The sequence below is a fragment of the Python bivittatus genome, unplaced genomic scaffold (genome assembly GCF_059951505.1).
Source record: "Python bivittatus isolate LINGU-HERP-01145 unplaced genomic scaffold, Pbiv_v1 ctg000330_np1212, whole genome shotgun sequence".
Taxonomy (NCBI): Eukaryota; Metazoa; Chordata; class Lepidosauria; order Squamata; family Pythonidae; genus Python; species Python bivittatus.
This window is the reverse complement of record NW_028277058.1, coordinates 49,368,874-49,386,522: the sequence shown is the minus strand read 5'-3', so window position 1 is coordinate 49,386,522 and position 17,649 is coordinate 49,368,874. Positions and strand designations below refer to the sequence as shown.

Genomic DNA, 17,649 nt, shown 5'->3' with positions numbered 1-17,649 from the left:
GCCAAAAAAGTAGAGTGTTTCCTCTTCCTTTGTTATCAATACTGTCTACATTAGATTATGAACGTAAAGGCAGGTGTATCTCCATTTCATTTTTGCATTAAGACTTAATTTTTAAGATGAAAAATGCAATAGTTTCCCATTACCTACACAGTATATCAACTAGACATCATTTATGAGGCAGGATACAAAATTCAGAAACTTTCAAAATCAACAAATCAAGTTTCTCAAGCACACAAATGTTCCCACTTAGAAAAGAGCACAGGATCAATGCAAGACCACAGATTAACACACACATTTTCAAATAGTAAAATAATTTCTCTTTTAAATATTTATCAGAGAATTGCATTTTACTAGAAATAGAAGTTAAATTCTCTGCATACAATAAATCATATAACCATCAAAGATATCAAATGTGTCCATGCATTATATGTAAAATGCTTCATTCAAGGCAGCATAGGAAATTAAAGCAACACAAGATACATATTTCTGCCCCTAACAGTTTATTAAAACTACACAGCCTTATTCAAAGAAGATTGTCTATGTTAGCTGAAAGTTAGAACGGGCAAACTTTACTATTCATTTCAAAAGCTTAGTACATGCATCTCAAAGACATGAATCATGCTATGTGACAATTTACTCTTGTATTCTTTCAAAGTGCTAAAATTACAATTCATGCAACATCTCCGTGGTGATCGTCAAACTGAGCAACAAAAACTGGGTGCCCAAAGGAGTAGATTATACACTGTAATATACCAACCAGATGCAAATAAGGACAGATACAGAACTGTTAGTTTTCTTGCTCTTTAGAGTTGCAGAGAGTAAAGTAAGGACAGTAAGCCACCCCAGAAAGCTAGCAGAGCCCAAGTGAGCGGCACTGCATATAGAAACTTCAGTCTTACGGCAGAGACCTCAGTCTGGAGACCAGCCACTCTTTTTTTCAGTTCTTCCCCTTGAGCCTCTTTGGCATTTAGCTCTTCCTTCAGTTGCTCTACCTGCCACGACATTGTTATTCTTTTACATATGGAGTAAAATGTTTTCCTGTCAACCTTCCTCTTTTGGAAGAGATGCAAAGAGTAGCAAACATAGAGACACCTAGCAGATACACCATGGTTAATTACGAGTTCCTCAGAATAACTGCTTTCTCCTAAACTCACATGCAAGAACTATCAAATTTCACACAATCTTAGATGACGTCATTTAGATCAGTGCTTCTCAACCTTGGCAACTTTAAGAGGTGTGGACTTTAATTCCCAGAATTCCCCAGCCCCATGCTATTAATCCTTTGGTAATTGGGTATTCTGATGATTTAGTACTTTTTATCAGCTTGATGTCATCCTTTTAGACTATTGCAATGCATATTACATGATGCTGCTCTTAAAAACTGACTGGAAACTGCAGCCGATCCAAAGTAAGGAAGCAAGATTGCTAACTGCTTTTTCATTCATATTACATTAACACTTTATTTGCTGCATTTGCCCCTGGTCCGTTTCTGGTTTTAATGTAGAATTCTGGCTTTAAAATTTTTAAGGTCTTAATGCTTGAAATCAGCTTTCATGTAAAATCAAGATTTTCTTTATTATACTATACATATATTACACACAGACACACACACTCATACATATACAGTACATATATGCATACATACAGTCCTGGCCACTCTTTAGGACGCTTTTGGGAGGCCCTACTCTTTGTGTAGAGCCTTTGCTAAGTGATGTGAGACAGATACCTTCTAGGGAGCGTGCTTTCTCAATGATGGCCCTTCAGCTACAGAATTACTGAATAGCCTCTCAAGGGAGTCTCAGATCAATCTTTCTGACATCAAGTAACCATGATATTATTCACCCAGGTCTTATAAATAATCATCTTTTCAAAAAGACAAAAGAAAAAAAATGTGACCTGCTAGCTGGCTTCTTTCCACTACTTTCAGCCTACAAGTTAGATATTTTTGGTATTTTAATCATAACCATATCAAATTCTATATTGATTGGAAGTTATATAAATAAGGCAAGCAAGTCTATGCTGTGCATTTTAATCCAATTATTCTAATGCCCAAAGTGCATATGGTATATAAATCAACAATTTATAATAAAGGTCTTCCACCCTTACGTGTCTTAAATCTTATAGTGATCATTTTCTCCAAGACACTTTGTTATATGATGGATAGTTGTTTACATTAATTTATGCAAGAAACATCTCTTAAATATTTATTAGAGCATGAACAATACATGGTTTTATTGTATTATGCTGAGGTGATTCGATTTTCCCAAATTGGTTTCTGCATCTTAGAACAAATTTGGTTCACCAATTTTAAATTACAGTAACACAGCTTAAGCATTTTCTTCTTGATTTGAAGGAACTCTAGCAGAGAAGACATAGAGAAAACAAATCCTTCATCTGTTCTGTGATTCAGTGAATGCTTTAACTTTTTAGGGAACTGTAAGTTATTTTCTAACATACACTCTTAGTTATTACCTTGTTTTTCATAAATTTGGAATGGCTACGATACACCTCCATTTGTTTCATTTCTTCTTCACGTTCCTCTGTGCTGAGTGCACCATTTGACTTCAACATTTGGATTTCTTCTTCCAAATCTCGGAGTCCACGTTCCATAGAAGAAATCTTAGAATCCTTCAAATACATGGAACAATAATTTCCTTTGTTCAAAAAATGCCAATATTTTGCCAACAAAATTTGAGTTAGGTAACTGTATTTGAGTAACTGCTCTCTGTAGCACTGTGCGATACTTAGTTTTTAACTATATCAGTTATTAAATATGCATCTATAATCCTAACAGAAAACAGTGATACATTAATGGAAACTGGCATTTTGAACCCAGAAATAACAGTGGGAGCACACTGAGAACTTGGAAACAAGTAAGAAAAAGTCCTTTAATACCAAACCTTTACACATTTCTGCAACACAATCAGAAGTATTCATCTGTAAATTCAATGAAATTAGTTATGATGACATACATGTCCTTTCAGAAGGACTGGAACCTCATCTAGAAAATGATGTACAACTATTCTTTAAATTTTTCTATAAGATTTTTTCTGTAAGATTTCCAAGGTAACAATTATTTCCCTGTTATTGAAATTATTTTATACTAAAATTCTTCTTCTGAACCCTATAATCCTCTGAAACATATAACAAAACAAGCATAAATTAAAATAATTAATGACAGCAATTCTAGTAATAGATAAAATGGTCATTTCACATACATAATATAAACCAGACATAAATAGTTCTGCACATTTATACAACAATACTCTGAAATTCTCCTGACAACAGCAGGAATGCTAAGAAGGAATCAGTGTATTGTGTAATATGTTAAGATGAAAACTCAAAAAGTAAAAGAGAAGAACTATTTTATTTCATATAAATAATTGGCTTCTCTTACCTTCATCTCTATAACAGTCTGCAAAGCTTTAGTCTTGGCAGAATCAGGAGCATTTTCAAAACGACGGTGCATCTCCTGTATAAGAAGAGGAAATATTAGGCAGCTAGTTAAACACAACAGCATCTCACTTAACTTCTGGGATTCATAGAAAAAGTGTTATAGGTAGATGCTTCCATCTATTTTCCTGATATAGCTAGGGTGATTTTTTTTACACCAAACAAGAAACAGCTAGTCCGGTGAATTGCATACAAATAATTTTCTGGTTTTTTTAAAAGCATAATCAAAAGTAATAGCTCAAGCAACTCAAAAATCTTAATACCTATTAGAAATGGTCTTTTCAAACTTTCTTCTTCCAGAAGGACAAAAATACTCGAAAAAAACAGGATTAATAAATAACAGCAACAATCTGGTATGTACTTAACAAGCTGATAAAGCATCTGTGCCAGTAATACTCCTACATTCCCAGAGTAGCAACCACCTAGTTACTGATGACGACAGCTCTTTCCACAGAGATAACAAGGAACTGTTCATCAAAACAATTAATGTGCAGCAGACATAAGTACTCAGTAGTTACGAAGGAACAAAAAGAAAATACCTGGACTAAAATACTAAAAACACAAAACTGTTTTGCACCAGAGAGCAAATTATTTTTGTATTAGAATAATTACAAACTAACCATGTACTGATATTTTTTTCAGTTTATAGCTATTTTCAAAGTGAAACATCCAGAAATGTTAAGTCACATTAAATATTAGTGTAAGGTATTAAATATTAGCATAGTGTAAGTATCAGGATCTAGTTACTGTGGAAATTTTGTGCTGCAGAAGTTACTTTTAATATATAAAGAAGTGACTTCCAAGCTTCATCACAAGTATAAACTAATTTAGTAAATCTTCACCCTCTCTAAAGTTATAAACATGTATCCCTTCATCCCATATCCCATCTCTTATCTATAAACAAATCATAAAGCATCATCTTTTCAGTCCTGGTGTCAGCAGAAAGTCCATAAAGGGTAGCCAGAAATAACATATCTTATTTTAACCTTGATTAAATAAACCAACTTTATATTCCTTCCTTTTATTTCTAGCAGTCATAATATTTAGTTCATTCAAATATTTTTGCAGGATTTGATTTCTCTTCATTTTTTCTTTGTCCCATTCACAAAGTTCTTCAAAGCTTTAACAAGCCTCTTTTGTAAATCCAGTAGGAAAAAATTATCCAGGTCACTCTCATAGTTTGTCATTTGTATTTCAAGCATCCTGTTCTACATGAATTTCAACTATATTCCAAGTCAATAAGATATTATCACATTTTAAAAATACTCATAAGTGTCAAGCCTATAGTAAATATATGTAAAATTAAATCAGGCACCAATTCTTTTTTAATAGTAATTTAACTTTTTAAACTGTTGCAATAACCACTTGCAATAAAAACAGTTCAGAGAGGATGAAACAAAAGGAGACAGTCTCTGAGCAAAGCTGACTGGATGACTGTTTCTCATCAACCTGGGCTGCAGAGGCTGGAAAAAATGGCTGTTTTTAGGTGAACTCTCCCTCTACTTTAGCCTGTATTGAAATAGCTCCTAAGTAATCTGGTCCTCGTACTCTGTAAACTTAGGAACATTTCCTAAACTTTGAGGCTGATTATTAAGACTCTCATGGATAAACATTTGTAATCTTGGTTACAGTGTGCTTTGGGTTGTTTGGTTACTTTAAAAAAGCCACTAAGTTTTCATACTTGTGGGAGTAGCAGCAACACAATTCTACCCTCAGACACCAGAAAGCAGATATTTTCTCAATCTCAAAACACTGCAAAAAGTTAGGCAAAGTTTTAGCAAGCTACCTCCTCTCCATCAAATTTACCATAATCATACCTACATGTCAAAATGATCATAAAACTCAGATTAAAATCTACTGCATGGAGAAGAGCAGCTGATTTCCTCTATTGCTGAGTGGAAATTCTGTGAAGTCAATTCATGCAGTCATATAAAGGCCGGTACTATTGGTTTTCTTATTTCAATCTTTTGTCTGGGACTCATAATCACAAATGCCATCATCATTCCAATAACTAAGATGTCATTTCTGTCTCTCTCTTCTTTCCTTTCAGGAAGGAAAGGCTGAGTGGAAAGGAGTATACAGTCTTGGCTGCCAGTTCCTAAAGAACACCTTCTAAAATTTATCTTGGAGAAGACTGTGGGCAGATATGAAAGCTGTCTTCAAACATCTGAAGGATTATTGGTCATCTTCTACATGATAGAATTGTTCAGAATTGCTCCAGAAGATAGGCCAAGAAACAGCGGGTTTAAATTAGGAAACAGAAGATTTCAGTTGGACATCAGGAAAAAAATCTGAAGGTTCAATAATGGAACATGGTGGGTTTTTCTTCACTGGTGGTATTTAAACAGAAGCTGGATCAGAGGATCACTGGTGGTATTTAAACAGAAGCTGGATCATCAGAGGGGATACTGTAGAACTGGGTTCTTGTGTTGGGTGGGGTTTGACTAAATAATCTCTTGGGTCCCTTCCAACTTTTATGTTCTATGGTCATGTTTTCTCCCCCTCAGGGTTTTCATTAGAACAGACCAGATGAAAGGGCATAACGGACACTGTTTCCAGAAGACAACACAGTTTCACTTAAATTAGGCAATTCCACAGAACAACTGTACTTAAAGTAGCGTGTATTTAGCCAATGCCTGATATGAGGAATTTTTAGCTAACCTAAAGGATTCAATGTGGATTGCAGTAAATCCAGATAAAAACCCTAGCTTTTGAAACTAACTTAAACTTCAAACAGCTGGACTCTATCTGATTAAAAATGTAGATTAACTATTGAAAAGGATTGTTTCCACAGCATTGCCACCAGCAAATGAGAAATAAAAAATCAATCAGCAATAACATTGAAGAATGTTTCCAGATCCAGCTTTACAATAAAATTCCGTATTAAATCTGTATTTGCCTTAAACTCAGACATAAAGTTACAGCTATATAATAAGTAGCAACTAAACATAGTGAGAAGTTGAGAGGGAAATACTACCATCTTCTGGACATTAAAAGTTGCACAGGAAAGACAGAACCAATATTTTAGGCAACGTTAATAAAAATGAGTTGACTGGTAAGAAAAATTTAATGAATTAGCCTGGACTTAGCAGTTTCAGATGCTATAAATGACTTGTTACTAGGGATAACTAGAAGAGATACGGATAGCTAAAAGTGACCTAATTTTGGGATACACTAGAGAAAAATAACCAATTAAAAATTTTAAACCAGACAAGTACATGAAAGCAAACATTAAGTTTAAAATATTTCTAATCCAGTTATCTTTAACCTAGTTGAGAACAATTCCTTCATTTGTGTGCAATGTGCTGAATGAAGCACAGGCATGGATTCCTCCCACAGAGCTGTCCAATCTCCTTACTTCATTTGACTTTAATTTGGTTTAAGTACTGTTTTAATCCACAAAACGAATCTGGAATGCAACATTTTTCTCTATCAGAATGCCTCTGGGCCCTATAAGATGGATATTTTCTACCCCAACCCAATTTCCTGGCAGCAACTGCCTATCTGATTTTATTGTATTTATATGTACCGCCCAAAGTAATTCAGCTACTTTTTACCTTAAATTTATAAATTTTATCATAAAGTTACATGAAAATCAATGAAGAATATAATGTTTATTCCACTTAAAACATGCATGAAAAACCAGCAAATGGCTTCAAACATCCTTCATAGAAAAGTAACTGTTTCTATGGAAACTACAGAACTACCATTCTTTACTGTTGCCAAGTTTTTTTTTTTGGTCTTCTAAACAGAGGTAGATGGTCATTTACAGCTTCCCAGTAAAATCAAATACAAAGAATAATGTATAGAAATGTGGTGATTCAGGCAAGCTATATCTATAAATACACAGTGTAAATAAAGCTTGCTGTTATGTAACCATAAGATAAATTTCTGATTAGCCCCAGTATTTTTCCTGCCCAAGAATGAATTCCTAAAGAACAAAAAAGTAAAGTTCATAAATATGTTGCTTATCCCATTTTCAAACATGTTCTTGACTGATATGCTTTCTCTGTCTGAATCCAGGCTTGAAAATATATGAATATTCACAACCCAAAATTTCAAATTTCAGCTTCCAATCTTTTGTGATACTTTGATATTATTGCCAGATACATCCCAACTTCCTACACACAGAATTTATCAAACGATACGTGAGGTCACAATGAATTATGAATAAGAAACTGATTTGCACTCAGGCAATTTCAGCTTCCAGACTAAGGTGTGTGCTGCTTTTTAAACAAAAAGGTTAGAAAAAGCTGCAAGTGCTTACTTCAATCAAAAAATAAAACAAGAAAAAATTAATTAATGCAAGATTAGATGGATTAAGTGAGTAACTTACTTCTCTGAGCAAGCTGTTTTCCTTTTCCTTTTGCTCTAGTAAGGTTTCCAGGTGGTGAACATGCATTTCAGCCTCTGCTAATCTTCTTGTACGCTCGTGATCTTCCTCTGTGGCTTTTGCAGACAATCCCTTGCTTTGCAGCATTTCCAGTAACTTTTTTATTGACTCATCACGAGCATTTAAGGTCTGTTTCTGAGTCTCAATGCGCAACTCCATTTCTTCCAGGGTTTTGCGTAGCAAGAAGAGTTCCTTGGCTTGACGCTCATGCTCTGCATGAAGCCGTTGGAAGTTTTCTTCTGTAAGTTCTGTAACAAATGGTTCACTGGATCTACTACTGGTGTCTTGCTGGAAAAGCTGGTTCAGGTCCCTCTGGATCCTAAGCTCATCCTGAAGAGCTTGAATTGTCATCTGCATATGCTGGAAAATAAAAAACCATATCAGTAATCATTTTATTAAGAAGAAATACAGTACAAATTTATGACAGAGAACATAAATGTACAATATTGCTTCCCAAAACACTAGAAATACGAGACAGAAAGAGAATACAAAATCAAACAAATCATGACAAATCAAACAAAAAGTTAAAATCCAATTTTCTTAATATTGTACACCTCTACCAATTTGTATACTTTGATATAAGATAAGAAGTAAGCTGCTCTGAACCCCATGGGATAATGAAATGTAGCATGAAATCTTTCTAATGTTGTTAGAAAAGCCATAATCAATTAAAAAAAATTTTAAATCAAGAAAGTACGATACTACTATATTTTTACATTAAAAATCAATATGTAGGTGTTATGCTATGGTATCCATATATTTAGTAACAAACACAAACAGGTTGCTCATGAGTAAGTTACACCCCTTACTCATCCAGTTCAATTAGCAATCTCCTAAGTCATTGAAGTCATTAAATGTTAAAGCCAATAGTTTGAACAAAATCTAAAAAGTATTTTTTTTAAAAAATAGTAAGTTATTCATAATGTACCCTAAAATTGTTAACACTATAAAAACAGAATTTGCTGAAAATATATCAGATATGATAGCTTGCCTGTCTACTATTCCATTCTGATATTCTACCAGGTTAAGCCCTATCTATACTTAGGAACTCTTTTCACAGAAACAGATTCCTGGCTCCCACATTTCAAGAGGAATGTGAGAGCCAGGAACCCACTGAAGGACTACAGTCAGTGCCATAAGGCAGTTCACCAACCATAGCTACCCTGGTTCCCTAATTCCAATTATCAACGTATACAACACCAAAACAGTTCCAATGATTACAAACAGTGCAGAACTATGGGGATAGATAAATGCTCCCTTATTGAAACAGTCCATCATCCTGAAGTGCATCTTGAAGATGGACAAATGCATTCCAACTCCAGCAGTAATGGCTGAGTTGGGTATACTATACAAAGTCATCTAGCAATTTAAGTAGTCAACTGCTGAGTGAACACCTTATTTATGGACCCAGATAGATTACCCAAGCTGTGTTTGAAGAGCGGGCACTTAATATGTCTCTTCACACTTGGGCTGCACAACGTACAAATACCATATCACAATATGAATTCTCTGTCCAATTCCCAGTCCAATCAGATCTGAAGGCCGAGAAAAGTTTCAAACAAAGGGTCTTGGATGCTGCTGTCTTAAGATGATATCACATCCCTTAAACATGCTAAGTCCTTGAAGTGGCTGGTTTAACCCAAATCAGTCTTTCAAATAGAAAAGTATTTAATAACTTATACGCCCCCAGATCTTAGAAGAGCTTTCTTTAGAACATGTTTTGAACAACTTGATTTCATGGTAAGATATGGGAGATTCCATGGAGTTCTATTTGCAGAAAGACTGTGTATTTGTGGGGCACCAGCTGTTAAAGATATTGTACATATATGACTGCAAACTATATTCTACGGAAAGGGATGTTTACTTAGAACCTTGCTTAAAAACTAAGAAATACTTGAACAACCAGGATAAATGGTCATATTTCTTATAGGGAATGAACATGCATATTACTAGGAAGACTGCAATTTTCATATCAAAAACCATTCTGAAGAAGATAGACTACCTAGAACAGATTGGGTTTGACAGCAGTGATGATTTATTACGAATATGTCCTGTTTTTCTGTATTGTTTTGATAGCTTTTTGATATGGTCAGACGGCTAATCGATAAAATTTATTTATAGTGATATATTGTTCCAGCTCCTACAGAAAATCTAAAAAGGAGCTAATGATAAGCATCTAGTAGGGCACTTGCTTAAAAACTAGTGTACAATCTTACATACAAACTTGATTTTAAATGGACTTTAACTCTGAATAATCTCAAAGGCAATAGAGTAGTGAAGAGATTAAAAATGTTTACAGATAAGTAGCTTGTCAATAGAACATTTCTCAACTTGATTAGTTAAGCAAAGAACATTTAGTTCACGTCTACATGAACAGAAAATACAATCAAAATAAATCCAAGGAACAGAAATATGCCACGCAGGAAAAAACAGAGAAAAACATCTTGGCATCAATAAATTTCATTAGATTCATAGAACAGGACAAAAACTCTTTTCTATTTATGAGAACAAATAGCAAAAGATTCTCCAATACTATAAAAAGTAAAGATGCAATTTCAGATGCTAGAACTGTTCAAGTAACTATCTTAGAAGGACCAGATGTAATTTCTTCCAATACAACATACCATGAACATACACAAGGAGAGAATGATTTGATAAAACAGGAAATACTTTTATTGATATTGGAATCTGTATCTTGTCTTTCAGTACAACAATGGGAAGAGCTATAGAAAAAAATCAATAAAATTTACTCCAAGTTATAATTTAAGGGAAAATTGGTATAAAATGTTTTGCAGATGGTATATAACTCTGTCAATAATTATCAACATAGACAAATTATATAACAGTAAGTGTAAGAAATGCCATAACAAAGAAGGAACATTTTATCATATCTGTTAGTTCTGCAAAAAACCTTAAAACCTCTTTCATAATGGAAAGAAATACATCAAAATATTCCAAAAATCCTAAAAAATACATTTTGAACTAAAACTACAATTTTCTGATTAGGTACATTTCCAGAAAACATAAATGAAAAAAAAAATCACAATTTACTAAGTCATATGCTGATGGCAACAAGAACAAATTTGGCACAACACTGGAAAATAGAAACTTTGCCAATGATACCAGATTGGGAGACCAAAACTGGAGAACATGCAGCAATGGCTACAATAACAGCATATATCCATCTAACCAAAGAAGTCTAACCAAATTTAAGCAAGAATGGCTTCCATATATACTATATTAAGCAGCAGGGCAAATTTAGACATTTGGAATATGGGTTTTAGGAAGAAAATTATGAGACCAATAAGAAATAATAGATGAAAAGATTCAAACAGATACTAGCAATAATCTTTAATGCAAAGTATATATATCTAGGTTGTGGTCAGTGGTTGGGGAAATAAACAGAAAGGAAGGGGAAATGCGTTACTAAAAAGTTTTTATTTATGAATTATTTATCCTTACTGTATCTTCTTGTGTTATTCAATTGTTACTATCCAATGGAGACCTTTTTTTTTCTTTGCATCTCATTATTCTAATAATAAAAATTTCTTTAAAAAAGAGATGGTTCTGTCTCTTGGTTTTCTTCAACTGGACCTACATCTTAAGTGGGAAACAGAGACACTGAAATGCATGCAGGTAGTTATTAGTGTCATTTCATTTAAAGAGACACTTTACTCAAACTCCCTGAAATATGCCCTCATGATGCTTAAATTTGCATAGTTTAATATTATTATACAATAGGTCTTCATTGCTTTTGAAGGAAACCAAACACATAATTTAAAAAAAACAGTGTTCCCTGGTAAACTGACTGCATGCAGAAGAATCTGGGCTTTGCATTTTTCATGTTTACTTGGAAGTCTCAGTTCCTTCTTTCTAGGCAATGATTCACTATGGCCGCTAAAGCAGGGCAGTGTGATTCAAAAAGTTTTTTTTTGTATTGTTGAATGAGTAAAAGAAGTTCCTCCTCACCTGATCCTCTACAATTCTGTGCTCTGCAAGCATGACCATAAAGCAACACTCTACTGGCTCCATCTATCTTTAACCGCCTTCAAGCCTCCCAACTCTCAGAATTGTATCCAGCATTGATCAAGACTGGAGCCTGAGATATTTGGGGGGTGGGAGTGGGTATGAATACTCTCTTGGCTTGGGATTTTCATTTTTTCTTTAACCACAATGGAATAAAACATGTGCACAAATGCACTTACAACTTGCTTTGTGGTTTTATATAAACATATACTTTAAAACAAAAGAAGTCCCTGAGTTCTCTCCTATCCATTTCAGAAAGTATGAGCTACAAAGAGACAGACACAATGGAACAGCAGTCAAAAAAAGCTGAAAGAATGTCTTGAAAGGGCTGATCTCAATGCAGAGACATGCAGAATAATTTGTCTTTTCCCAATATCACATTACCTTCTAAAAGTCATAAATCTCAACAAGGGTTTTAGCTGTTTATTTATTTCTAATTTAGATTTCTATGGATACCCAAGTCAACAGTGATTCTGGGCAAAATACAAATTAAAAACAAAACAATAGTACATTGGACCAACAAAAGAAATAAAAGATGATATATCAGGAATAGACATACACCATGGAGAAATCCAACACAGTTCAATTCAGGTGGGCAGATACTCCAACCTATTTTGGGGCCTGAGGAAAAAGCCTGGTTTCCATGGCCCATTTGAAGGACAACAGCATCAGGGCTGTTTGAAATGCCAGAAGGATGCTGTTCCAAAGGGCAGACACCACAACACAGGAGTTCCCCTTCCTATGCCCCAACAGAAAGCACTCTCAGTCCAGGAAAGGGCACAACTGGCATACTAGATGAATCTGGGCAAAGGCCTTCCTAGCCACACCTGCAACCTGGTCTTTGAGCAGGATCTGTGAGTCCTGAAATACCCCCAAACTGCACACCAGTTGTGTTTGGAAAACTGCAACTTTTTTCAGAACTAAAGATGGAAACCAGAAATACCATGAAACCACAGTCATGCAATCTTATTATGGTTGAATATACGCTTGTTCCTCCCCATCCAGACCTTGACAGCCTCCAGACACTGAGACAAGATCTTGACAGCATCATTTTATCAACCAGGTAGAGATATATAGTTGTCACTGGCATACTGATACCTGATCCCATATCAGTAGATGACCTCACTTAGTGGCTTCATGTAAACGTTAAACAGGAGGATCAAGAATGTCTTATAATGAGAAAACCATCCCATTCCCTTTTTTCCCCACTGTTTGTGATATATCTATATTCTAATCTATGTCAGAATACCTTTTTCAGAATGTTCTTACAGAAAGGGAAAAAACCAGATTTAATGTTTTAATAGCAGAAGTACACAATACCAGAGTTTTGGAACAACAGGGAGTAACTCCAATTAATTCAGATGTAACATGCTCAAAGTAAGTTTGGAGAACACCTGTAAATTTCATGTTCAATATTTTTCCAGTACTAAAAAAGACGCACAAAGGCTATAATTTCATTGATGTGGAAGTAAGTTTCATAGAACTCAACTGAATTTTTGACTTTTGAGTGGCCATGTATAAGATTTCACTGTTTGTGGTCTGTGTACTTTATTTTATTCAATGCTTTACTTAGAAGTTATATTTAGAGAATTTGTAAACACAGTATGTACTATTCTTACATTATTTAGATTACGTCAAAAAAGCTAAGTACAACTTTGACTTTATAGCTGATATGGTATCCATTCTCATTGCCTAATCTGACTTATTCTGCACACATCATTGGGTTTATGCCACAATATATTTCCCCAAAACAGGTTCCACAAAACTGAACCCAACCCATCTCAATATATATCAACAATTTGTGCATAGACATACCCAGATAGTCACCAGGAATTGAGCAGTTTCAAGAAAGACTACTTTTCAACTTCTGCACAATATTCTTTAAAAAAAAAAACTTGGACAGAAGATTACTGCAGAATAGTATTAATTTTACACGGAACAATATTCCTGATACAGCACTGCTATGCCAGGGGCAGTAATGCATTACAGACACTGCGGCAGAAGTTTTCCCCCATCCATGTGAAACATTCTGGGTTCACCTCTTCCTTTAATTCCATTCCCCTTTCTTAGCATGTTTCTAAGAAGCTATGCACAGCAGTATCAGTACTTATACCAGAGGCCCCGAACTTTGGGGATGGTGGGCCCATTGTTAGAAATCCCTGGTTTAGGTCTTGATTTACGATTCATTTTTTGATCAGCATAACATTTGCTTGCCTTTGGCCTCTCCTTATGAACCATACTCTAGTTACAGCTCTATGACCCTGTTTGTATCTAGATCCTTGGCCTACCATCTTTGGTCAGTGCTCTGTTCCTTTTTCTGCAATGCTATCAGTTCCCTATTCTCCACTATTTGTTCTCCTATTAAAGGCTGTGGCCTCTTGTTCTATCTGTGTTGGTCTATGTCTATTTTTTTTTTTCTGTTCCTTTTGGGCTGTTTTATTTAAAGTTCTGTAAATGTTCTGTTTCCTTTGCCCATTATATAGTTGATAGCCTACAAGCTTGACACTTAAGATACACAGACCTCACATTCAATGATCACATATTTCTGCCAGGAAGACTCATATCCTGAGTATATCCTGGTGGTGGTAGTTGGCAGGTAACTGACAAATTATTCCTTCTAATCTCAATCCTGCCTTCAGTCGTCATTTAAGGTTGGTTTCTAGTTCTACATGGATTTTTTCAAATATACACAGTAGGCTATATTCTATCCAGCCAGAGGTAATTTTTATCTTTTCAATTTTTAAAATTCTTTATTAAACTCACTTTGACATTTATGAGAGAATATATGCAGAATATATATTTGATTATGTTTCTTCTTTACCAGTAAAACTTTCCAGGTTCTTTTTTGGGTCAATAAGTTCTGTTCATCAGAAAGAGGAATCACTTTTCCTTTGTACATTCAGTTTAAAAATAATAATAGATATAATTAACCCTGAATAATCATGCATATCAAAGGGGTTGCAGCTCCAATATGCCCTTATTAGTATATGTTCTATGGACATGTACTGTTGGGAGGATGTTGGGGGAATGAATTCTGGAAAGGCTATGGCAAGCAGGCAGGCAGGCAGGCAGGGTTGTTTTTATAATGTGAGCCACCTAGAATTAATTGGGGCCAGGCAGCTTCTAAATTAGATTAAATCAATAAATACTCCTTTGTTCACGTCCCCTGGTCTGAGGACACATTCCAACATACACTGTATATATTTTGTCGGTAACTATAACAAGAGAACTTAAATACCATGCTACATAGAGCATAAGATCTTGACATACCTTTTCATATGTTGCTAAGCAACCTAGTTTTAATAAAGTGGCCTATATTGTTTGTAGTTGTGCATATGTCTTTTTGGATGTATAACAACATTCAGCAAGCAGATACAGTACATCTACCGATTTCTTGAGGCAACACTGTAGCTGATGGGCTCAGGGAAAAGCTGCTTAAATTAATTTCTACTATGTTTGGAAAACTGATAAGTGACTGACCTGCAAAAGGACTGCAGGGGGCTTACCCACGCTCTGTTCATCAGGAAACAATTACCTTTTTTTAAGACTTGATCCTTCTTCTCCACTACCAGGAGTTGCTAGCTAGATTGGATTATCCTGGGCTTCCTAAGCAAGGGAGAACTGTACTATGATGAACAGTCATATCAATATTACTATGACTTTAATGACAGAAAAAACAACAGAATCAGCTGTGTTTATATGGTACTCCATTTACTAGCAACCACCAATCTAGATAATGTGTTTTGACATAAAAAGTTATCAGCCACAGATTGGACTGAATCCTTCTTGACTGGCAAGAGTTTACGAAAAGTGGCTTATTTAATTAACCATTGAGATAATTAATCCCTTCACTGTGTTTTTAGATCCATTGTTCTCCTAAGAGGAACATGTACTATACTACTGGTTATTTTACAGACAGTTTCTATTTGCCTTCTCCATTCCCTTTTTAAGACATGTTTGAGAAAATAATTTCTTGGACCATGGCCAATCTAGTATTTAACTTTATAAAGCCCTGCTTGAGCCCTCCACCCACTTTTGATCTTTGCTCATTCAAGAATGCTGTTGAATATTTCATTTGCAAGTCAAGATAACTATGAAGTTTAGCCAGGCTTCACATTTATTCAAGATTAGCATACGTTTTTACAGTATCACCCAAATTGAAACAGGGAAACAGTGCTTGCTAGGTGTATTAGGAATAATTACTTTGGGGGGGGGACTAACAGAGATTTTAAACTAGAATCAAAAGAGAAAATGAGGATATGCCAAATGATGTGACATTTGTTTTTAAATATCTACAAATTATAACAACTGACTGCATCTCAAAATTTCAAATTCTAATGTTCCTATACGCTAGTTTGAACCAATTAAGAGTATCAAAACATATATGAAAATAGTGGAAAAAAAAACATCATGTAGGGTATGCCTGCTCACTTTTCTTAATGGATTTGTTAGTTAGATGTGATTAATAACCAGTAAAAGTAAACTGATCTAGTGTTAGATGTTCCATCAACCAAAGAGAGTGGCAGCAACAAAGGGATGAATCATCCATTCTCAAAAGGTTGTGCATATCCAACTGTCATAGTAACCATGAAATAAAATGTTACCAGGGAGATTTTTATTGAATGTGCCTGATAGTCAAATGGAACAGAGACTGGAATCAATTTGTTTATATTTCAGAAAGTAGCTGTATGGTTCAATACCATTTATATCACTTTGTCCTACAAGACTGGTTCAAAGATAAGAAGAGCACATAGAAGAAGGAGATATCCTTGAAGGAGGAATGGAAGAGCGATTATTTAAACATCACCGTACTCCTGAAAAGTGTGGGGGTGGGGGAAGGATGAGAAAGAAACTCAAGATTGCCCTATCTTGATTTCTTTTGGAATACAAGCAGGCAGAGAGAAACTCTGTCAAGCTTTTAAGATTCTATTGTTATATCCTGGAACAACAGAATTCCAGTAATCTATAACTTAAGGAGTCTGTTTTCTGACCTGGCCTACTTTGAAGGATTGACAGGCACTGAGTTTTGAAAAAGCTGACATGAAAATGCAGCCTGTGCTCTAACCAGTAGCCCTGAGTTGTGAGGAAACCGTAGAGAACATTCAGCCATCCAGCAGTTTGGGTGGTTCCTTCCATCACAGTAGAGCTTGCACGGCTTGAAGGAATATTCAAGCATGTCCACATTGCATGCTGCTTTGGTGAGAAAATGCAAAGAAACCAGTGTTGGATCAGTTGAATGTACAGCACGAGGTGTAATTACTATGGTCGCTGCTATGAATCCTAAGAGCAGCTGTATGTTGTGCATGGAATCAATAGTACTATGGCAGAATGACACAGCTTTGGAGGTAGGTATTGTTGTCTGATAAAAAAAAGCTTTACTAATACTGGTAGTAAGGTATTAAGATGTACCAACAAGTTGTTAAGGATTGAGGGAGTACCAAGAACAGCTTTTTCTAAGCACTCTAAAAGCGTCAGCAGGTAGCTCAGGTGTGAGTACATCTACTAGGGTAGAAGCAGGCAACCATAAACTAATCACCTACTGTACACAAGGGAAAATATGTAGTCCTTGAAGCTGCAAATGTATTGCTACTATACCATGCATTTAATGACAACTTGGGAGTCAGTGAACAGACTGCATGATACGACCCTGATATGAAAATGATGGCCTTCAACAGTAAAATGGAGAAATCAAGAAAGATGAAATGATCTAAATGTTTCTCTGAAAAAGATATTCTGCAGGATAATATTCAAACTTCAGTTGCTCTTCCCATATTAGA

The 17,649-nt window shown here is 35.1% G+C and overlaps 1 protein-coding gene across 5 annotated transcripts in view; it reads right to left on the bottom strand.

Annotated features, from left to right (window-relative positions):
* Positions 1-17,649, bottom strand: part of ERC1 (ELKS/RAB6-interacting/CAST family member 1) — a 163,660-nt gene that overhangs the window by 133,217 nt on the left and 12,794 nt on the right. For 3 of the 5 annotated variants that reach the window (XM_088141236.1, XM_088141237.1, XM_088141239.1), the window contains 4 exons: positions 7,790-8,206; positions 3,398-3,472; positions 2,473-2,628; positions 909-992 (listed from right to left, as the gene is read on the bottom strand). In XM_088141236.1, the coding sequence (XP_087997362.1) occupies positions 909-992; positions 2,473-2,628; positions 3,398-3,472; positions 7,790-8,206 (732 nt within the window). The remainder of the gene's footprint in view (positions 1-908; positions 993-2,472; positions 2,629-3,397; positions 3,473-7,789; positions 8,207-17,649) is intronic. The other 2 variants (XM_088141238.1, XM_088141240.1) reach the window with 1 other exon arrangement.